The sequence below is a fragment of the Acomys russatus genome, chromosome 7 (assembly GCF_903995435.1).
Source record: "Acomys russatus chromosome 7, mAcoRus1.1, whole genome shotgun sequence".
In the NCBI taxonomy this organism is placed as follows: domain Eukaryota; kingdom Metazoa; phylum Chordata; class Mammalia; order Rodentia; family Muridae; genus Acomys; species Acomys russatus.
This window is the reverse complement of record NC_067143.1, coordinates 63,459,813-63,483,592: the sequence shown is the minus strand read 5'-3', so window position 1 is coordinate 63,483,592 and position 23,780 is coordinate 63,459,813. Positions and strand designations below refer to the sequence as shown.

Below are 23,780 nucleotides of genomic sequence, written 5' to 3'. Positions count from 1 at the left end.
TCTTGCCACATTTAAAGTAGACTTTGGGTTATGCCCACCTTAAGGTCTAAGGAAAGATTATTTATTTATTTATTTATTTATTTAATATGCCCGAGCACTTTGCCTGTTTGTGTGTATTTGCACCACCTGTGTCCCTGGTACTTGGGAGGCCAGAAGAGGACTTCTGGTCCCTTGGAATTGGAGTTACAGGTGGTTGTGAGTCACCATTGGGTGGGTGCTGAGGACTGAACCTGGGTCCACTGCAAGACCATCCCGTGCTCGTAACTGCTCAGCCGCCTCTACTGCCCACGGCGAGGACTCACACCTCTGGCCAGCATGGCTTCTGGATTTGAATTTAAGTCCCTGACTACATAGTCCCACATTTTCTCATCGTGTAGCTTGCAGTCCGACTTTATAAATGCCTCTCTAATCAAGGACCAAGCAATTATCAAGTCTTGGCTCTGCTCTATCTATTATGTCACAGAGGCATGTAAAACTTGTTCTGTGGATGAAAGTGCGGGTAGGGCAGTGCTGGCTTACTGTGCAGTGGGGAAGACTCCTGGGGCTCGGCATCTAGGCTGCTTCAAGATCCCCCAGAGAGCTGGGCAGGACCGCAAGAGGACAAAAGGGGGTGGGTTTGTTAATCCTGGCTTTTCTCATTCCGTGCAAGTATTTTCCTTATTTCATAGGCCAATGGGAAACTTGATATTCAATAGATTTTAATAAATAACAGTTCTTAGGATATGGTGAACTTAGCATTGGGTCTGAATTTAAGTTGTAGCCCTCCTGCATTGAAGAAGTGTAGTCCCCTGCTACAAAGGGAGGGGTCTGTGAGAGGCCACTGTGAGGACTGAATGAGGAAACCTGTTAAGGAATGAGCAGATGCCCAGCCTCACTCCCTGCAGTCCTCTGGGGAAGATGCTGTGTTTAAGGGAATATGAAGTGTGTTGCCCACCTCCAGAGGCACAGTGGCCCCGACGGAAGGTGCTGAGGCAGGAGACCCGAGTGAGTGCTGGATTTGTGTGTGTGATTTGTCCGTGAAGCCCTTTGCCTTACCTCTCTGGCAGGGTTCCTGCTTTTACCCAATTACATTCTGGCAGGGTTGGGGGAAGGAATGGACAACGTAAGTTAAAAAACCAAAGTAACAATAAGATGCAGATATTGTTGAGAGAGGAAAGAGCGGGAACGGGGAGAGAGAGGAGGGAGAGCTGGCCTAGAAAGTTTTCTGGGGTCATTGTCAAGCTCGGGATCAGGGCCATGAACCTTTAGCTGCTTTATTAGACTCTGCAGTTCTCTTTAAAGTGATTTTATTAGCATTTGCTAATTATGCAATAATGATTATGTGATTTCCACTTATTTTGATCATATTCACTCCCATTAGCCAATCTTGTCCTCCCTCCTGCCTCTTCTTAGCTCTGACTCTGTAGCTCTTACAGTCTATATATATATATATTTTTAAATTAGGGTGAAATCTGTGAGATGCATGCAGAAGGTCTGTTGACAGTGTAATACACCTGCGTATTGCCTTTTCAATATCTGATACTTTGAAAGATTGTTCGACTCTGTGTTTTTATACCCTTTAGAAAGCCCTAAGATTCCTGACAGTGGCATGGGCTCACAGGTGCCCAGGCATGTGTTTGCCCTGTCAGCAGTACCTCTGATTTAAACCTCCTTTCCTTTTTTATGCAAGAGGGCAAGACGTAACCTAGTGCTGAATCCTGTTTCCCCGGTATGGGCCAGACTCCTCCCTGTGGCAGTTTTTGGGAACTGCACTTTCGCACTAGGCTTGCCTCAAGAGAAAGTGGTTGTTGCTACTGCCCCTTGGAATGCGGAAGGGCAGCTCCGCTGAGCCTACCACCACCGGTGAGTTTGTAGCCTTTTTAGTAGGCCACGCCAGAGCCCGCAGACTGGAGGATGCGGAAGCTTGCCTGCTCATCGCAGTTTGACATTTGGAGCTGTTGGGGACAGTCTCACCCAGACCAGATCTTACCAGGCACAGTAGATCTCTTTGCCCAACATAACTTCTCTAGAGTGGGAGGGCTCCTGTCCGGCATTCTGGTCTACCCTGGTTACCTGAAGCTCCACTGTCCAGGACAGCCCCGCCCCCATGTTATCTGTGGCTGGGTTCCCCTGCCCCTGGTGCCCCCCTCCAGTTACTAGTGCTTTCTGAACATAGTTCCCATGCATAGTTGAAGTCATAGCCCTTTAAATTGTGTTGCCTTCTGGGCAAGCATGGTATTGGCACTTCATGATGTTTCTGTTTTTTGGCCTGGCCTCTCTATATCCTTATTTTTCCTTGCTTTAGGACTTGACCCGAGCATGCCCAGCAGGCACCCTACCACGAAGCCACACCCCACCTGTATCTCTGATAATCCCCTTGTTCCCAACAATAGTCCAGAGATTGGGTATCCTGTCGAAGGGACCGGTGGGGATCTCTTAAGGGGTACAGAGCTGTCCCATAGTACAGGTATAGCTTTGAACCAAGAGTATAGGAAAACTGCATTAGGGTTTTAAGGCATGAGAAATGAGGCACAAATCAAACTTGAAAAGCTTTGTGTCCTGGTCACCTAGAGGCACAAGCTTTTCTTGACTTCTTAGGAGACTGAAGTGGGAGCATCGTAAGTTCAAGACCTGCCTGGACAACTTAGTAAGACTGTGGCTCAAAATCAAGAAAGAGGAGGACTGGGGATTGTTGGGGTTCTTGCCTGATATGCCCCGGCACCCGGGGGAATAAAACAACACTCCAAACAAACAAGCATTCAACAAACAAATATAAAGCGTCAATTCTAAGAAGTAATAGGGGAGTTATTGGCATTTGTACATTTTATGACTGTAATCTTTCCACACACAAAGTACACAAATGCTAACGAACAAGATAGATTTATGCCTGTGTTTTTATCTGTGTAATCGCTGCTCAGATCCTGAGAATATTTTCAGAAGCCCAGATGGGAGCTTAACATTCAGACTGATATGAACTCGAACACTGGGTTCATAACACCCAGACGTCACATCCCAGATGGCTCATGCTAGGTCTGGATTGTCACAGCTGCCCTCCCTCCCCCAGCAGCGAGAGATTCGCACCTTGACTTGAGGGAAGCCACTGGTTCAGCATGTAGCTGCCTGTGACAGCAGCCCAGGTATAGTTATGGCTGAAGAGCGTTGATGGGCTACCTGCTTGCACTTCCTGAGCACTGCTCCTGCTTTGGTGCTGAAGGTGTGAGCTGCAGGTCTGCCTCAGATCCCACAGCTTGGAAGTAGCAGCTACAATTAAACTCAACATTGCCAGGGACTGTTTCTTCTTTATTTTATGTGTATAGGTATTTTGCCTGCAGGTATGTCTGTGCATGCTGCCCCCGTGGAGGCCAGAAAAAGGCATGGGATCTCCTGGAACCGGAGTTATAGATAGTTGTAAGCTACTGTGTGGGTGTGGTAACTGAGCCAAGGTCCTCTGGAGAAGCAGCCCGTGCTCTTAACCCCTGGGCCATCTCTCTAGCATACAGAGACTGCTTTTTATTGGTAACCCCATCCACCTCATCTGTCCTCATTTCTAAGTTCAAGAGTTGCTGTTGTTTTTTTTTTTTAAAGACAAGGTCTTCTATATACCAGGCTGGCTGTGGAGCTGAGGTTGACCTTGAAGTTCTGACTCTCCTACCTTTTCCTCCCAAGTGTACCACCACAACAGGCTTATGCTAGAGGCTAGTGTGAGGGGTGGGGCCCGAGAAGGAGCTCAGCAGTTAAGAGTGTTTACCACTCAAGGTTGAGGCCTGGAAGACAGCATCCATGTGACAAGCTGTGTGCCCCAGCACTGAGGGTGTGGGGACATGAGATTGTCGGGCTTGCTGACTGCTGTTCTGGCCACAGACCCGGGAATTCCAGGTTCAGGGAGAGTCTGCCTCGGGAGAAGTGGGCAGAGAGTGATAGAGGAGGACATGTGATGCCCTCATATGTGCAAACACACTCCATGCTTGTGCATGTGTGTGTACTCACACTAAAACACTAAAAAAAAAAAAAAAAAAAAAAAAAAAAAAAAGAATTTAAGTGGGCAAATGTGTTAAGTGGGCAAATTTCCAGTGTTAGCAAAGTGGCAATCTTAAAATATTAAGCTTGTGTTAGAAAAATTATCCTTCAAAGCCAACTTCTGAGGGCACTAAAAGGAAAATCAAACAATTGCTGTGGACTTCAAGGCCCTGTAAACCAGCAGCACATGCCGCTGTCCCCAGTCTCACAGCACAGCGCACTGTCGTGTTTGAAGAGTTCCAGCCGTTACACAGAACTTGGACATTCATGAAAATGTGTTGAATGCTTGTTCCTTCACTCCTTTGCCGTGTGTTTAGCTGGAAGAGTGGGGCTGGTGCAGTGCTTCCTGGAGTAAAGTAGGGGTGGCCAGGCCGGGGTGGAGGAGCCCTTGCCATATGTGTACAAGGCCCTCAGCTCTATAGTGCTGCAAAGGGAAGGTGTGGTGGCATTTGCCGGAAGCATCAGATTGCTGTAAAGGACCATGTAAGAAAGTCATCCTGTGGCAGGCGCAGGCTTACACCTGCAATCTAGCGCTTGATGTGCAGGCGCTGGCAGCATTAGGCTGACGCTGCACTACGTTTTGAGTTCATTAGCCTGCGCTATTTGAGACCCTACCTTGGGGACGCCCTCCCTCCATTAAATAAAAGCATAAGCAGCGTGCTTTATCTGCCCGCTCTCCTGACAGACTCATTTATGGCATGTAGAACACAGCAGTAAGGGCTGCCTGCTGCCGCCTGGGTTACTTTCTGAGAGGAGTGTGTGCCAGCGAGACTGGCCAGGAGTGTTCTCATACCTGTTTGCTCTAAGTGTGGGCAGGGTGGTGATGGAGCCAGCTTCCTGCTAAAAGCTACCGCTCGGCTTTGTTTAATAACTCATGTGTTTAAATGAAAGTGTCGGGAAGGAAATGGAATTCTGGGTAATGACTACAGACTTAAGGCTACTCCTAAAATATAAATGAAATGTGAAACATTTCCTTCCAAAATAAAATAAGTATACAAAGTCACAGTAGCAGGCAGGCTAGTGTCTTCTTTTGTGGGCCCCCCCACCCCCTTTTTAACAGTTTTGCTTGTGTTGCTTTCGGAACATAAGTGGCCAAGCTGAGGGGCGTCACTTAAGAATTCTGTGTTCCTAGAGCCATACTGCCTGCTTCCAGGAACCCTTGCCTGAAGTACGGCCAGTTCCTTTGCCACTGGTTCCTGGCATGGGCAAGTAACTCCTTCAAGCCAGTGGGAAAGTGGCCTGAGGAAGCCAGCCTTGGCAGAACTGAAGGACTCCTGAGAACGGGGTGTTGTCACTGTCCCATCCATGCCCTTCCTCAGAAGAGAGGAATGCCAGATGATTGTTTTCTTGTCTGTCTATCTATCTATCTATCTATCTATCTATCTATCTATCTATCTAGTCCTGCATTATGTAGACCAGGCTGGCCTTGAACTCAGAGTGATTTGGCTTCCTCTGCCTCTGGAGTGCTGAGACTAAAGGTCTAAGCTACCATGCCTGACTTCTTTTTTAATCTTAAGGGAAGATTGTGATTGCTTTCTTGATCACTCTTAGAAGATGCCAGTTGGAAGGTTTTGATAAAAAGAGGAATATCATTTAAGGAGGAAAAAACCCAAAGATGTCAGTGACAGTGCGTGATCCCTGTGGATGACGTAGTCTTCAGGCCAGCTTCTTCAGGGTGGCATGTGACACAGCATCCTCTTCCTGCTGTCTCTGCCTTTATCTGTTTTGGTTCTTAGAACTGCTATTTACTGAATGTGAATAGTCCTGAATTATAGTCTCTAAGTTTCCTGGATACTTAGCCCTAGACATCAGGGAAGAAGTGTCATGGAGCTTGTGCAATCTTTCTGAACACTCTAGCAAGGGAAATTCAGAATATTTATTACCTTTTCTTTACTTGAGTAGTGCACTTGATGACTGTTGTAAAACTGACAGAACTAAGAACTAGTACAGGGGCAGGAGAAATGGCTCAGTGGTTAGGAGTGTGTGCAGAAACAGAGTTCTGTTCCTGGTACCCAACAGTGGGCAGCTGAGAACAGAAGCACCTGTAACTAACTCCAGAAGATCTGACGCCCTCTTTTGGTCTCTGTGCACACCTACACGCAATGTGCACAGGTATGCACACAGATACTTGTATTCATAATTAAAAAAACAAAATATTTAAGATAACCTAATGCAATTAAAATACATTGTTTCCTGAAAAGCAGAATTCAATAAAACTGATAGTGTTAGGTAGAAAGACAGTGATGTGCACGTTTAAATAAAGTTTTTTTTCCTGTTTGTTTCACCAGTCCTATTTTGTGACGGACTATGATCCAACCATTGAAGACTCATACACAAAGCAGTGTGTGATCGATGACCGAGCAGCCCGGCTGGACAGTAAGTAAACCTCGATTAACCTACATTTCTAAAGGGCGTTGGCTTTTACGTGTTATATCTGATGTTTCTCAGGTTAAATTGTATAATTGAAATTTTAGGTAATCTTGAATATTAGCCTTTTATTATCCCTACCCTCTTTATTGGGGATCCACCAGCAGGCCTTGTAAATGCTTGGCTAGTCCCGGCCATTTTTTCACTGTCATTGGTTTTAATAGATAAATCTGCATATTGCTCAAAATCTGCATATTGCTCAATTTAAATACTCCTCAGCAGATGGGAAATTAAAGGCATATCCCCCCCTCCCCCCAATAAACTGATCTTGTTTTGTAACTTGCTGAAGTGTGCTTATTGGGGCAGTTAGAAGAAAATCAGGTCTCAGCTCTTCATGTCTTTTGGCAAATGTTAACTAGGAGAAGTGGCCATAGAGGTGCGAGGTGGTTGTTAACTGGGGATTTATAGAGGCTTAGAGGCTCTAACAGCAACAAATCCTCCCCACTGAGGAAAAGCCGCTTGTTTTAGCTAGTAGGAAGATCAAGAAATACATTCAATTTGGGGAGGGAAAGAATGAGGGGGAGAGACAGAGAAACAGAGAAAAACAGAGACACAAAGATAGATGCATACTTACACACACACACACACACACACACACACAGAGAGAGAGAGAGAGAGAGAGAGAGAGAGAGAGAGAGAGAGAGAGAGAGAGAGAGAGAGAGAGAGAGAGAAACAGATACAGAGAGAAACAGACACACACACAAAGAGATTCAAGACACACAGAGAGAAACAGATACAGAGATACAGAGACTTAGAGCAAGAGTCAGACGCAGAAGGAGTGAATCAACCGTAGTTGTTTTTAAGATCTATTTTTATGTGCATCAATGTTTTGCCTGCATGTATGTGTATATACCACATGCCAAAAAGGACAAAAGAGGGTGTCAGAGGGTGTGTCTGGAGTTACAAGCAGTTGTGACCTACCGTGTAGGCTTTGGGAACAGCGCCTGGGTCTTCTGGAAGAGCAGCCAGTGCTCTTGATCACTAAGCCATTTCTCCAGCCCCAGCCTTGCTTTCTTGATTGAACTTGCAGACATCTTTTCCAAGATCTGTATATGAAGGAGATAGATAACCAAGTGATTTTAGAGTTGATTTGGTTCCATCTGCTCGGATGCGTTTGATATTTTTAACCTTGTAATTGGTATGCTAATATATTCTAGCCACAAAATCAATCTGTGCGACGAAGATAAACTCTGAAACTGCCTGCCATTAGAAGATTATGTCTGCCTCTGGTGCTAGGAATGGAATATTATGACGGGAATGCCATCGCCTAGGCTCTGTGGAGCACCTGGCGAGGGTGCTGCCCTATGTGGAGGCGATTTATAATGTGAAGACACAGTTTGTTTGTTTGTTTGTTTGTTTTTTTCTTTAGTTTTGGATACAGCTGGACAAGAGGAGTTTGGAGCCATGAGAGAACAGTACATGAGGACGGGCGAGGGCTTCCTGTTGGTCTTTTCAGTCACGGATAGAGGCAGGTCAGTTCCAGCTAAGCACAGGGCTGGCATGGTCAAAGAGCATTGTCTACACGTGTGGAAGCATCATGTGGGAACCCACTATTATATAGAGTTAATATAATATTGTTAATAAAAACTTAACCAGCAGTGCTAGGTTCTATCCAGCTTGCTATTTTATGAAATTAAAATTTTCATTCTTTTTTACAGTAGAAAAATAATGATACAGTAATAAATGGAACACAGAATTCACTGAATTTTGATTCTTAGCATAATGTATTTATTTATTTTGGTTTTCAGTTTTGAAGAAATCTATAAGTTTCAGAGACAGATCCTCAGAGTAAAGGACCGTGATGAGTTCCCCATGATTTTAATAGGCAATAAAGCTGACCTGGACCATCAGAGACAGGTGAGAGGGAGCTGTTTTGTGCCGGGGAAGCTGTATGAATGGAGCCACTTACACTTACTGAAACAATAGTGTGCCTGCCCTCAAAAAGCCTGTCAGCACCTGACAGCAAAACGCCAACTCGGCACTCAGCCTGGCGCACCGCGACTCATAGAATTGCATGTGCAAAGTGTGAAGAGAGTTTGGGGGGGAGTTAAATTTTCATTATTTTTATACAGAATCCCAGAAAAAGCTCTCTATATAAGCCTGCATGTGTCTGTGTTAGTGCCAGCCTCATGTGATTTCTTGGATAACGTCTAAAAACTATGTTAAGATAATTTTTGTCCCCTTCCCCTCCTCTCCCGGCTTCCTCTTCCTCTTCTCTGTCTCTTTCTTAAAGAATATTTAATCAGCTTTCTTTTTTAAGCCAAAAACCAAAACACCAAACCAAATTCGTTTTATAGCCGTGATTCAACTTGTCAAACTCCTATGAAGAGTTTTCACTTATTATGTCTTCCTGCCCAGTTCCCATTTTATTATTTTGAGGCAGTGCCTTACTGTGTGGCCCAGGCTGGCTTTGAACACCTCATTCTTTGTTTCAGCCTCCCTAGTGATGACGTCACAGGCCTGTGCTGCCTTGCTTAGCTCACATTATACAATAATGGCGCTACCTACACATGCCTAGCTTACTCACTGCTAGCTCACAGGTCCTTTGTTTACAGAACGGCTGTAATCTATACTATTACAGTGTGCAGCGTCACCCATCCCCCCGAAACTAGTCTTGCTGCGCGTCCTAGGCTGGCCTGGATCTCAAAAAGGAAATCCTCCTGTCTTAGCCTTCTGGGATTATAGGAGTGCACCATGACACCTGGTTTTGGATTTTTCTTTAGTTTAATTAATAAATACCTGAATTTTCCTAGTGCTTCACATTGGCCACCTCTAATGCAGGGACCTTCAGTATTAGTTTCTTTCTTTCTTTTTTTTAAAAACATTTTATTTAATTTTAAATTATGTGTGTGGGTGTCAAATTTTGGAGTTACAGCCAGTTGTGAGCTGCCATGTGGGTGCTGGGAATTGAACCCGGGTCCTTTGGAAGAGCAGGCAGTGCTCTTAACCACTGAGCCATCTCTCCAGCCCCCAGTATTAGTTTCTTTGAAACCATTTGTTTTCATCTCTTTTTGGAAGGAAGCCAGCTATAAGTTAGTGCTACCCTTGCTAGTGGGGAGCTCTCTTGAATACTTCTTTTAGTCTCTGTCCCACATCTAGAAACTAGCATTGAAATGGTCTCTTTTGCTAATATTTTCTCTTGTTTTCACACAATTTGGTGTTAACAGATTCTTTTTCCTTTGTTATTGTTGTTGTTTTTGTTAATATTATTATGTATGCACACGTATGGGCATGCATGGTGTGCTAAGCTACAGTGTGTGGATGTCAGAGGACAGCTTTGGAGTCAGTTCTCTCCTTCCGCCTTTACCTGGCATCAGTTCCGGTTGCCAGACTTGTGTAGCAAGTACCTTTACCTGCTGAGCCATCTCACCAGCCTCTGTTAATAGATTTCTAAAGATTTTGTTGGTCAAGTACGGACATCAGGAAAATGGATTGACATACACCACCAAGGCAGATTTCCTTTTGTATCTAACTGCTTAAAACATAACCTCTGATTTGTTGCTGTATTTTTCAAATTTAAGATTTTTATTATTTTTAATTATGTGCGAATGCGACTACATGTGGGTATATGCACATGAGTGTAGGTGCCTAAGGAAGCCAGAGGCATTGGATGTCCTGGAGCTGGAGAGAGGTGTGAGTGTTGGTCTTCTAGAATCTTTTAGAAAAGCAGCAAGTATTCTTAACCACTGCTCTATGTCCTCAACCCCTGTAAAGTACTTTGGAAGCATACTGAATTTCAGATATTAATGTAGGGGATGATTAACCTGCACAAGGCCGTCAGTGCTCCTCAGTCTGTTGGCGTTGCTTTTGTAGTTGTTATCTACAGATGTACTGGGCCCTGTTGGTGGCTGTTCTGGCGGGCGTATAGGATGAAAACTGCAGGTAGTACACCCCTGGCCTTACACTAAGACTCCGAAAAGTGTCTTGATGCTATCTATTAGTGGAGAATACTATTGTCTTTCAATGCGTGAGTGTACACACACGTGTACACACACACAAACACACACACACACACACACACACACACACACACACACCCTTGAGAGGGAAAAAGGAGAATATCGCCTCTTTGAAATCTGAATTATTACAGTTACAGTGACAAAATGTCATCTCTACAGCAGTCAGTGCAAAGTGTACAATTGGGTGTTTGTTTTTGCTCCACGCCCTCGCATATGAACTTAATTACATTTATTAACTACTGCCCAGGGGGCCTCTCTGTTGTTGTTTGTATGATCCAGGACTCAGCTCCACTGGGTAGGGGAGGAGAGACAAAGCAGACATGCAAAAACGGACTCTGCCCCCCACCTCGTACTCCTGCCCGCCCCTCACTGCTTCCTGCCTCCATTGTAGAAATAAGTTCTTTTTCAAACATTTTTGTGGCAATAACTCCAGTGAAAGAACCGAAGAAAAGCATGGAATGTGCAGATGTCTCTAGAGCAGAGAGCAGTTGAGGGACAGTAGAAAGTAACAGAAATTGTTTCTGTAAGTTCTGAGTTTCATGACTGGTCTCTTTGTACTGGTCTCCATGTAATTTAAAATTATTGTTGTTGTTTGTGTGTGTGTGTGTGTGTGATGTGTGTCATGCTGGGGCGTCCTTGTGGTGGTCAGAAGACAACTTTTGGAAGTTGGTTCTTTCCTTCTACCCTACATGGGTTCTGGGGATTGAACTCAGATCCCAAGGCTTGAACAGCAAGTGCCTTTGCCTGTTTTGCTGGCCCTGTGTGCATTGTTTTGAAGTTTTCTGTGTACTAAGGATTACCAGTGCGAAGCATGTAGCTTCCATCTGTCTGAAGATATTCAGCATATTGTGTTTTATATGTCATTCATGTCAGTAAAAATGTGCGGGAGTTTCAGTGAAATAAAAATGAGGAGTGTGGGAAACAACAGAGGACGTAAGTCACATTTCTTTCACCATAAAGATGTGAGTTGTTAGCTTGAAGTAAGCTTTCTGCGTTGATCCTTCTGCCTGAAGTGTACGAACAGACCTAAATTATGTACATGCTGAAAAGCTCAGGTGTGTATCTGAGGGAGCAAAGCCAGTGCCTGGGTCTGGTTTAGTGAAAGGCCGTGTGCCATAAATAAGGCGAAGAGCGATAGAGGGGGCACTCAGCTTAGACCTTTGATCTCTCTGTGCACATGGACAAATGTGTACACACACACACGGGAGAGAGAGAGAGACCCTTCCCTTGAGAGGGAAAAAGGAGATATTTCAGGAAGTGAGAGACCTTGTGACTGCATGAAGCCATTTTTCGTTTGGTAGGAAGGGGTTTGTCAGGACTGTTTTTCTTCCTGAGTTAGTCCTCTGAGGCTCCCCTCTCATCCTGTTTTCTAACTTAGTGTTACTTGCTTGCTGACTCTGGTATCTATTTCAACCTCATAGCCTGAGGGCAGGCGTGCTATTCTCGTATAAATGTTGGTGTGCCACTACTGTGTGGGACCTGTGTGCTCTTCTCTTGGGCTGCAGATGTGTGTGGACCACAGGAAGTCCTGGGCCTTACAGTGATGAGTGAGTGTCGTACTCAGGTTGCTGAGTTTAGGGGATGTAATCTTAAATCTTAAATAAATACATATATGTATTCAGAAATGCCAGCCACATAAAGAAAGACAAAGCACACCCTGCGTTACGAAGAGAACTTACAAAGCAATGGACTCAGGAGGCAGAGCGGCTAAGTAGACGGCCGCCCTCTTCAAACAATCTGAGGCGGTGGAAACGCTGACTGTTTGAGGTAGAAGAGTGGTGTGCGTGTCTATGGAGCGCAGGTCAAGCCGAGGGAAGGGGTCACCAGATGCTACTGACAGTAGACGTGTACTGGCCAAAGATTTCTGAATTGGATGGAAACTGCACTGCACACGTCTAAGATGCTCAGCAAACCTGAGCACAAACAATAGTAAGACAGTTGCAAGACAGGTTATAATAGAAACTCCCAGTGACCTGCAGTAAAGACAAAATCTGAGAAGTAGCTAAAGAAACACAAAACTGCATTTTGAACAGCAGAATTAAAGCTGATGAGTTAGCATCGACTGCAGTTAGACAAGCCTCTGTCTGGGGACAGTCGTCATCTGCTACTTTGTGGGCTCTCTTTTCATCATCCTTCTTCATCCTTTTCCCACCCTTTCAACCCCTTAACACTAGACGTGAGAGGAAAAAGGCTAGAGAGGAAAGGAAAGCGATCCCTTAATAAAGCCGGGGCTGGAAAGGGGGGCGACATTACCGTTGTCGAGCCCCTCGGGGCAAGGTTGATCTTCACCATCAGGACATCTAATTTCTTCTTGTTGTTTCTTCTCTGCGCACAACTGCTTTACAAACTGCCACCAACAACTCACCACATCTCTCAGGGCCCTAGCATTTATATACCCTCTTAGAAGTCTCCAGAATTCCAAACATCACACAATTGCAGAAAATGATCTGCAGCTGGCAAAACCATACCCCTGCTAGAGCACGAGGCAAATCATAGTCAGCTGCTATGAAGCAGCCCCATATGCCACACCTGGCTTTAAAGTGAAAACATAGTCTTAATCCCCTCTCCCCCTTTCTGTGTGTGTGTTTTTAAAGAAACCAGAATTCCAAAATTGTCGCTGCATCTGGGAATGTTCACGAGGTAGTACCTGGTTGGCCATGGGCCTGGCTGTGAGAGATTATCTACATTAATTAGTTAACTGAAAGGTGATTGTGAGTGACACCATTCCGTGAGCTGGGGTACTGGATTGCATGGAAATGAGAAAATGACCTGGACACAGGCATTTATCAATCTCTGCTTCCTGATTATGGAGGTCATGTGACCAGCACCTTTCCCTGTGACTTTCCAGCCATAATGGACCTAACCCTGAACCTGTGAGCCAATTACGTGTCTTTGGTCAGGTGCTTTGCCACAACCATGTGTGCAGTAACTAGTACAGATGACACATTTATGCTGTTTCTCACTGGAAGCAATGCAAGCCAGAAGATGACATATCTTACACACTGAGAGCAAACACCTGTTGTCTGGAAGCCAATGTCCAGTAAATACTTTCTTTAGAAATGAAGTTGAGTCCCTTAACCCTGAAATGAGCTCAGCATCACCAGACCCAAATTACCAGAAATATGAAGAGCAGTCCTCAGGCTGAGAGATAATGACCCCAGCGGGGGTCTGAGTCAACACAGCGAAGAGGATCACTGGGCCTGGCAATTATGTGGATAAATATAAATGACAAAGTTACTGTTATTTAAACCTCTCCCAAGCATAAGTGAATGTTTGAGCAAAAATAATGTGAGGTGAAAGCTGGTTAACACCAGAGAGGAGCGAGAAGGCAGAGCAGGCTCTGTGGGTCTCATACAGCGTGTGAAACCAGTTTGATCTCACTGAGTATGTCGATAAATTAAAACAGAGACCGTGAAGCCACTGAGGTACCTAACAGACACAAAGTGGATTAGCGAATGGTGGGATGAAAGGGCAACGTAGAAATACTTCTTAACTCAAGAGGCAGAAGTACGGTGTGCGTGGAGGAGAGCAGGCCTCACGCTCTCAATGCAGAGGCTAATGGTGTCATCTCGGGTGAAAGAGCAAGGTCCTGCAAGACATCTGCTCTCAGCTTCAAGACACACACACCCTACTGAAAGTAGAAGGATGGAGTAAGACACTGTGTTGGCAGCAGTGAGAGTAAAGTGTGGCCGTAAGATAGGTTTAGAAGCAGTGCACTATCAGGGTAAAGAGTTGCTTCACAGTGACAGAGACTGATTCACCGGGAGGACTTAATGGCCTTGGCCATTGATGGGCCGCACAAACAGCTTCAAAAGTCCTGACGTAAGAGATAAAAGAGTCACAGAGAAAAGCAGACGAATCCACTCACAGGGGAGAAGTCGAAGAGGGATGAGTGAGCTGTGGCTTGCGGAGGACCGTCAGCCTGCGCGTCGCAATGGACCCCAGGGGCTGCTCCACCAACAGCACAGAGTTTTCACTGTTCTGAAGAATGGGCCATAAAACAAGCCTCAGTAGCTTTGTCAGATAACACACACACATCCTTGTGACAGTGGCGTTGATTTGGACGTTAGGAAATCTTCAAATTCCCAAGCATATTTCTAACACTTAAAGGGAAAAAATTTAAAAGATTACAAAGAATTCTGAGTGGGACACAGATTTGTGGACTGCTGTAAGAGATGCTGGCTCACTAGCTATGTTAGGAAAGAAAAACAGCAAATTAAAACCATACTAAGGAAGGAAGTGAAGTAGAGAAACTGCAGGGCAGTGGTAAAAGTGTGCTGGGCAAGGCCCATTACCCACAAAGAAAAGGAAACAGGAATATAAAGACTACAAAAATAAGTAAAAAGCCAAAATGGCTTTTGTAAGGTAGACCAAACTGGCAAGCCTCCAGCCAGAACGATCAGATTGGGTCAATCTGACTGACTGACTGACTGTCTGTCTGTCTAGCAACCAGATAATGAACTTAACTAATGTGTATGAAGCTCTAGGTTTGAGTCCCATTGAAAGAGAAGAAAGAGACCACAAGTCAGTATATGGAATGAAAGAGATCCATCACTTTACATCTTACAAACGTGCGAAGCCTAAAGAGATGCTGTAAAGAACTTGACAATAAATTCAGTGAGATGGGTACAGTGTCAGTGAGATGGGTACAGTGTCAGTGAGATGGGTACAGTGTCAGTGAGATGGGTACAGTGGAAAGGCATAAACCAGCAAAGCTGCTCAAGATGCAGGTGTATTGATGCATTTGTCACACCTGCCCTTGATGAATGTGTCAAGCTGAGATGGCGTCACTGGTGGGTTATATTAAACTCCTAAGGAAGGAACACTCCTTGTATCAAACTACTCCTGAGCATTGAAGAAGTGAGAACTCTTTCCAACTTGTTCGATGAAGCCAGGAATAATCTGAAACAAAATCAGACAGACAGGAAGAATCACAATCCATCCTCTCTGCCAAGCATACATGTAAAAATTCTTAATGAAATGTTAGTAAATCGAATTTGGCAGTAGGCAGTGTGCCCAGATGAGTTTATTTCAGGAGTGGAAACGAGCCATCATAACTTATCATGTCAGCACACTGAAAACGAAAAATCACACCATCATCTGAATAGAGGAAAAAACCCATTTTGATATATCTGACATTTGTTCTTGATAATTCTCCTTATAAGCAGGATGGTTGGAGAGTTTGCTAAATTTTGGTAAGGGACATTTTAAATAAAATCCTATAGCTGCCAACATATGTATGGTAAGCGGCAGTGTGCCTTGACCCCCAAGATCAGTGTGAAGTCAGGAGGACCACTCTCACTGCTTATGTGGAGGATGGGCGGTGCTGAGCGGTGCAGGGAGGCCAGAGAAAGCAGCCGTAGCATCAGCACCAGAAAGGAATCTACAAAGCAGTGGAGGAAAAGGCTCCTGAGTGTACAGAGCTCAGATAGCGTCAGAGTGTTTCCAAAGTGTGATACGCATTTGTGGCTGCGTACTCGCAGTGAGCAGGAGTTAGCGATTGAGAGAGCAGAGGTTGTGCCTTTTGCGGAGGGAGTGCGTGGGTCCCAAGTGTTCTTGTTCACACCTGACTTTCTAAGCCTTTCTCCAGCCATTTACTCTGAGGATAGTAGTCAGTCGCATATTCCAGGAAACCACAACTTTCAGCTCTGTGATTTATGCAAATATAAATAAATATTGCATAATGACTTAAAGTATTGCTTTTGGGACCCATTGTATTTAAAATGCAGAGGGTTAGTGATAATTAATGGCTTCTGCCTTACCCTTCTCTCTCTCCCTCCTTCCTTCCCTCCCTCCCTCCCTCCCTCCCTCCCTCCCTCCCTCCCTCCCTTCCTTCCATCTTCCACCACTGTGTTCCTGTTCATCACCCCCCCCCCCACACACACACACATACTACTGTGTTTCCTATGTAGGCAGTACAGGCCAGGGCAACAGGAGATCCTGTGGCCTGGGAAGCCTGTGTCCGTCTTTGCTGGTTCCCTTATAACTTTTCAATCTTCCAGTTCTACTCTGGGCAAGCCAAGCCCGTGTGCTCTTAAGGGCTCCCACAAGCCACCCCCCCCCCCACCACTCTACTTTTTTGGCCATGGCTATTGTCTTACCCTGCTGCCACTTAGCTACAGACTCTATTTGGTTCTTAGATCCCTGCCTCAGGCGGGCTCTCCCTGACCCCCGTGATAGGCACTGTTACAGCACTTTATATTTTCTCTTTAACGTTGCATCTAATGTTTCTGGAGTCGTCTGCAGACTAAACCTTGAAGGTTAGTGCAGATGTCCTTTGATAGGAGTGGGGGTTGGTTCCAGGATTCCTCCCATAGACACCAGAATCTTTAGATACATAAAAGTCCCTTTTAAGCAGAAGCAAAGATTTTGCATACAACCTATGTATACTCTGCTGTATATTTGAAAGCATGAATGCTATGTAAACACTTGTTCTGTATCGTTTAGGAGTAACGGCCTGATTAAAGATGCATGTACTCACTACAGCTACCATTCAGCCTGGGGTGGGTTTTATTTTATTTTGGAGATGGAGTCTCAGGTGTCCTCAAACTTCTCTATAGCCAAGGATGACCCTGAATTCCTGATGCTCCTTCCTCTACCTCCAGAGTGCTGGGATTCTAAGAGTGGGCCAAGTGTTTGGCTTGCAGGTGGTTGAGCCATGACCACTGCGGGTGCGTCCTTCTGAACTGTAGAGAGGTGGGCTTCTAATTGTGTGGCACTGTGGCACCTGTCTGTCCCTTACGATGAGTCGTCCTGGACTCCCGGGGGCTGCAGTAGCCACACTATATGTGTGTAGCCAGGCTTAGACGGGCCAGAAGGGGTAGTTAATGCTGTGCCTTAAACACAACCGTTGCCATGCATTTCAGGTAACACAGGAGGAGGGCCAGCAGCTAGCGCGGCAGCTCAAGGTCACGTACATGGAGGCATCGGCAAAGATCAGGATGAACGTAGATCAAGCTTTCCATGAACTCGTTCGGGTTATAAGGTAAGCAGGACACGAGCCAGGTGTGTGCTTTAATAGATGGCCGTGCAGCGTTTGTAGTGAGGAAGGGAATTGTAACAGGAGCCATTGAACTAGGGGCTGGTGCACACTGTGGGTTAAATTTCCGTTAAATACACGGCATGTTCTAGACACTTCCAACCCTTGAAAGTCTCATTTAATTATCTTAAGTTGAAGTAGAAAGTGCATGTGAGGATTTTGAAAATGGTAAATGCTTTGACGGTGGTGATGACAGCTGCTAATCAAGTCTCTGTCAGACACCGAGCAACATCCTTTCAATGTTAGTACATTTGGCCCTGATTATAACCCAGAGAGCTGACTGCTTCCTGTGCCCTCACTTTCAGGAGAGAAAACAGTACAGAGAGTTGTTCAGCCTTTATGTCTATTTGTTTGTTTTGTTTTTTCGAGACAGGGTTTCTCTGTTTAGCCTTGGCTGTCCTGGACTTGCTTTGTAGACCAGGCTGGACTTGAACTCACAGCGATCCACCTGCCTCTGTCTCCCGAGTGTTGGGATCACAGACGTGTACCACTGGGCCCAGCTGCCTTTATGTCTATTAAATGTTGGGACCTGCATCCAAATCTCAGATTCCTATGCTGCCAAACCCCTGCCATGCTAAGAGTAGCCCAGGAAGCAGAGACTCCATTGTCTCTCAGGTGTTTGGCCCCCAGTAAGACACATAAGCAATGCCACTACAGTCTACAGAGACAGCGTAGGAGTCCTCTGGCTTAGGAAGTGTTGGTGGATTGTAAGATGGCGGAGGTCTGCTGTACATGTTGCACCGAATAAGCTGCTTGTGTTTTGGTTCTGGGTCCTGTGACTGCTTCTTCCTCTTCCTGGCTTGTTAGAGAGTTTTGACAGGCATGTGGAGTGGGCTCCTTTTCTTTGTATGTCTTGGTGAACTGACCCCTGAGATGCAGGCTTGAAGGGAAGAAAGAAAGGCTGTGAGTTTTAGTTCCTCATGAGTTTTAGCTTTACAGGATGGGAGCATTCTGGAAGCAGATGGTAGTGACTGTTATTCAGCAGTGAGAATGGACCGGTCACCACTGCGCTGTAACTTAAAGTTCTGCTGCCCACGCTGCGCTACCCATTTCAGTGCTTGACTGATGAAGCGCTTCCTTCCTAAAAATAATTACTACCTTAGCCAAATACCCATCTTTCCTCTTGACTCTCAAGAATCCTAGATTCTCACCTGTCGACCAGCCAGGTCAGTGAGCCAGGAAGGGAGGTGGAGGATTTTTTTTTTCTTTTTAAACATCACAAAATCTTGAATCCTCATAAGAGCTGTGAAGGGGTAGGTTTTTATTATCCCCATCTAAAAACCGGAGTCCCGGAAGCCAGCTCACTTGCCTGGCACTGACTTTCTTTACTAGGTGGCAGAGAGAGAGTGAGTATCCGTGCATCTCTGAGAGGTAGTTTTCCACTGTCCTCGATGATGCACAGTTACTGCTAAGCGTATCTTTTAGGTCTAGGGATTTCAACATAGAGAGGATACAGGCATCTGATGCAGGACTCAGCGACGAAGGCAGTTTGTATCTCTGTTTATTCTCACATGGGGGCCTCACACACGCTTGGCGAACCTCTGCGCCCCTGAGCCTTACCCTGCTCCTCTGAGCCCTTGAGTCTTTTCCTCCCGTGGCTTTACTCTAACCCCCTAGAGCAGCGGTATTCAACTTGTAGGCTGTGACCCCTTTGGGGGATTGAGCAACTTTTCACAGAGGTCGCCTACGGCCATGAGAAAGCACAGGTGTCTATATTACAATTCATAACAGTAGCAAACGTTATAGTTATGAAGTAGCAATGAAAATAATTTTATGGTTGAGAGGTCACCACAGCATGAGGAACTGTATTAAAGCAACGACTCTCCACCTTCCTAAGGCCGCGGCTCTTTAATATAATTCCTCATGTTATGGTGACCCTCAACCATAATGTTAACTTTTGTTGCTACTTCATAACTGTAATTTTGCTACTGTTATAAAGTGTAACGCAAATACCTGACATACAAGATATCTGCTATGTGAACCCCAAAGGGGTCATGGCCCACAGGTTGAGAACCGTTGGTGTTAAAGGGTTGCGCCATTCAGAAGGCCGGGACCCATTGCCCTAGTGGACCACCGGGAAGAGTGTACGTTTCAATGCAGTGTGTCCAGAAGTAACCTGCATCCGCATTGGGCCGTTACTAATGATGATGCTATTCAGAGTTCTCTGTCTTACAGGAAGTTTCAAGAGCAAGAGTGCCCTCCTTCACCAGAGCCAACCCGGAAGGAAAAGGACAAGAAAGGCTGCCACTGTGTCATTTTCTAAGAGTCCCCTGAGTTCTAGCTAACAACTGCCAGGGAAGCCCTCATCTCTGTTACGGTTTACATCACGCTGGTACCTTTGTAGCCTTAGACCGATGCTCACCGTGTCAGCCTTACACCAGGAAGCTGCCTAGTCCTTTCTGCGAAGCTAATGTCACGGTCTCTTCGAGACCCGTGTAAAGGAAACACTAAGGCCGCTTCAGACGTTATCTGACTAAAACACACGTCTCCACACGCAGATGCATTCTGTAAGGGCTCACATTTGAATAGGGATGAACCACGTTTGGAACCTGAGCTGTTTGCTAAGCTGAACTGACAGGTCGTGAGGTAACGTTAACTTCTGGAATCATGTTGCCCACTGTTACTCTAAATAGAAACATAGGGAAGGTTGGTTCTTTTGTTTTGGTTTTTTTTTTTTTAATGTGAATTTTTGCCTATCTTTAAAACTTTTGATGTCAACTTTCATTAACCTTAAATACACTGAATGGAATCTACAAAAGTGAGACATCTCAGACCTTTCCTGATGCTACGGCTTTTGTTTCTCCAGTGGCCAGAATACCAAAACGCCTGCTGTATTTATGGATTAAAAACTGCTGATCAAGCCTTTGTTATTATGCCTCCTTCAAGATGACAGTGTTCTCTGTGGCCAAATGTTGGGGCTGATGCTGTACTTAGGTGTTTCAGTGAACTTGACTTCTTTTCACAGCCGTGGTAAGGGTAAGAGTGAGTGGTTCCTGTCTGTCTTCCTTTTCAAGTATTCCTGGTTAAACGATTTAAAAAAAGAAAGAAAGAAAGAAAGAAAAAACCCAACCCACACAAACTAAAACTCTTTCTGTTTGATGTGATATAAAATATGGTATTGATCTTTCCAGAGTAAGATGATTAATGTTTTTTGCTATATACTTTTATACGTTATTTTCTTATCAAACTAGTTAACAAGTATTTTTATATGTTTGTAAGCGAATATGCTTTCACAGCGTACCTTGTGTATATGTAAAGATGGGTATTTAATTCTCACTGTTAACTGACAAAGAGAAAGTGGATGCCACGGCGACTGTGCCAGGGCTTTTGCTTGCTGGCTTGGTCCTGTTACATCCACCAGTGGCCAATAATCAGAAAACCTTCCCGACAGAACACAACAGGACGAGACTGTGACGTCGCGTTCAATGTCCCTGCTTCATATTGACTGTTATATCCAGTATTACGTGTGAAACCTCTACTTGACAATTAGTGTAACTGTGGATGGCTTCTGGTTTTGTTTTTAACTCTGTGGATTGTGTTTAAGCAATTCAAAGTGTGTTCCTGATCTTGAGACTCTCAGTGGTATTGCACAGTGGTCACTTTATTGAATGTGTACAACAGTCCCATGAAGTTTATAAAGTGGACCCTTGTATAGCTGCAGGTGCTAGAATTAAAGTTGATCTGTTATCACCAGATGGCGCTGACGGCTCCTTTTTCATGCCAGGGGCTTCTGTGAGGGATCCAGACCTGGCTTGAGTAGCTGTGCCTTTTCGGCACCATGTCTTAGGGAGTTCTGCAGGGGAACTTAACGTTCTATTGGTTTGTTGAGGTTGACGGTTTTTAAACTTTTTCTCTGAAGTGTTAACCCCAGCTGTAGAGGAGGGAGGAAGGTGACTATATCCACATAGGTGATGATGAATCCTAAAATGGTTTTGGCGAAGAGGACCAGGTGTTTATATAAATACAAACAAAATCACTTAATTCTATTGTGTTTCATAATGATTACATTAATATAGAATTATTCAAGTTTCTGGTAAAGTTGCTGCCCGGGAAGCCAGCAGATTTATCTTTGCCTCTGATGCCTCACTAGAACCCTTGTGTACCTGTGGTGGGGTGTTCCTGTTTGTCATCGATGACTTTGGATGCTAAGAGCTAGACCGTGATCCCGGATTCCCGGGAGTCCCTCGGATTTTTTTGCACCTTTTTCTGTACTTCATGTTGTATATTTCATGGCTGCACCTTCAACTTCTCCGAGCTTGACTGCTGTACTTTTTTGGTTCCCTGTTAATCCTGTCCAATGAGTTATTTCAGACTGTTTTGTTTTCTAGGTTTCTTTTCTTTTCTTTATTTTTTTCTTTTTCTTTCTTTCTTTCTTTCCTTCTTTCATTTGTTTGTTTGTTCTACATTTTGGGTTTCTAAGGTCTCACTAAGGACCCCAGGTTGATCTGAGACTCACCGTGTGGTTCAAGCTTTCCTGCTTTAGTCTGAGTGTTGGGGTTGTTAGAGTGTGTACCCCACTCCTGGCTGTTTTTATCCCCCTCCCCCCACTCCCCCATCCCCTCTCTTCCCCTCCTTTCCCCTCCCTCCCCTCCATCTCTTGAGTTATGGTCAGCTCTAGCTGGCTAGAATTCACTATGTAGACCAGCCTGGCCTTGAATTTGTAGCAGTCCTCTTGTTTCTGCCTCCCACGTGCCGGAAGAACCGGCGGATGCCACCCTGCCGTGCCCAGCAATCTGGGGATAGATACTCAGGTTTCACTCACTATGTTCATGTGTTCCTCTTAAGCGGCCCTTCTTTCTCACTCTTTCTCAGAGAGTTGAGCCCCGCTGCTTGCGTTACAGCTTCTCACTTGTGCATCTAGAACAGCCAGATGCGATGGGAAGTCACCCCCCAGAGAGCCCCAGGGCTGACTTCTGCTGCAGAGCCCGGCCTGAGGAAGCCGGCCTTGAGCAGTTGTGTACGGTCGTGGTAGCACTTTGATCCCACAGTGCTATGGTTTGTGTTTGTCTCTGTAGTGTGATTTTTATTTAGTTGTGACGCTGACTTTTTATACATTTAAATTTCGCTTGGGTGATGGGCAGTGCCTATTTTATGTTGCTGGGTGTCTGGTCACAGCCTTTTCACCTGAATGTTTTTGGCTTTGCTCTGTTAACCAGTTTGTGTGTGTGCTCTTCAATTTGAGCCTTCTGGATCTCCGTTAGAACTTCACGCAATCTGAAGTAGCTTCTTTCTAGGGATGGACTGGTCCACTACTGTAGGCTCTCTCCAGCTTGGTTGTGGAAACGCTGACGGTCCCCAGCCTTTCATGAAATAAGCTTTCCACAGCTCATGGTTCAATCTTTGACCAAAGTCCAGTTGGCCTACACATATACTTAATATTTGACGAAAACCTCTTTTACCCCGTACATAGTTTGGGATCCCCTCTTACTGGCCCCCTGCCCCCATCAGTCCTTTTGAAACACTCCAGAACATTCTGTAGCAACTTCAAGTCACTTTAAAGGTTCCTTGAGCTTCAGGGTCTGTCATTTCAGTTCAAGGAAACGTTTGTGTTCTGCCTGGGGCCAGTCAGGCCATCTTCCACAACCGGGAATGTTCCTTTAGGCTGAAAGCCAGGGCAGCTGTAAGACTCACTCTATGTGCAGTGTCCACAGACCGTTGTTTTATATTTAGTCTCTTGCACACCTCTCTCCTTTGAGGCGGGGCTGGCTATCTTGACCAGGACGGCCTTGTTCTCCTCAGTCAAGCTTCGGACTCCTGAGAGCTGGGGCATTAGGATACGCTATGCGCCCCCCCCCCCCCCCCCCGGTGTCCGTCCCGTCTCCCAATAGATCACTTTCTAATTGGTTCAGGCAGAAAGTAAGCCCTGGTTCATTACGAAGAGCTGCCTGTCTTATGATATGAACAGTCGGTGTCTCTTAGCCAATTTAGTCTCTCTACCTGGGACTTGGAAAACTTTTTTTATTCAGGGCCATATACTAAATACATCGCAGGCTCTGCAGGCCGTGTGGTCCCTGCCCCAGCTACCTGGACCACACAGATCTTCCACAGAGACAGCCATGAGTAGCATGTAAGTAGGGGGGAAACATGACTATTTGGTGTACGGAGCAATGGCGGCGCCCTTGGCACCCTAGTGATGGCGGTGTGCGGCACTCAGCCAAGGTCGTCAGGGAGTTGGGTGTAAAGACTGACTGGAGCTGAAAAAGGGGCTGAGACTAAGCAGCCGAGTTTGTAATTTTAGGTATTTTGAATTAATGATAGCAGAGATAGGCAAACTGGCTAATATTTACTGTTGAGTGAAGGGTAGAATTTGAGGGGAAGGTGAACATTTGGGAATAGAAAGCCAAGAGCCAGCAAACAGC

The 23,780-nt window shown here is 45.4% G+C and overlaps 1 protein-coding gene across 1 annotated transcript in view; it reads left to right on the top strand.

The window, feature by feature from the left end:
• The window catches only part of Rras2 (RAS related 2), a 72,069-nt gene extending 51,363 nt beyond the window's left edge, over positions 1–20,706 (top strand). The window contains exons 2-6 of the mRNA XM_051149254.1: positions 6,285–6,372; positions 7,793–7,895; positions 8,172–8,280; positions 17,249–17,367; positions 19,597–20,706. Of these exons, the coding sequence (XP_051005211.1) occupies positions 6,285–6,372; positions 7,793–7,895; positions 8,172–8,280; positions 17,249–17,367; positions 19,597–19,684 (507 nt within the window). The 3' untranslated portion in view covers positions 19,685–20,706. The remainder of the gene's footprint in view (positions 1–6,284; positions 6,373–7,792; positions 7,896–8,171; positions 8,281–17,248; positions 17,368–19,596) is intronic.
• The last annotated feature ends 3,074 nt before the right edge of the window (positions 20,707–23,780 follow it).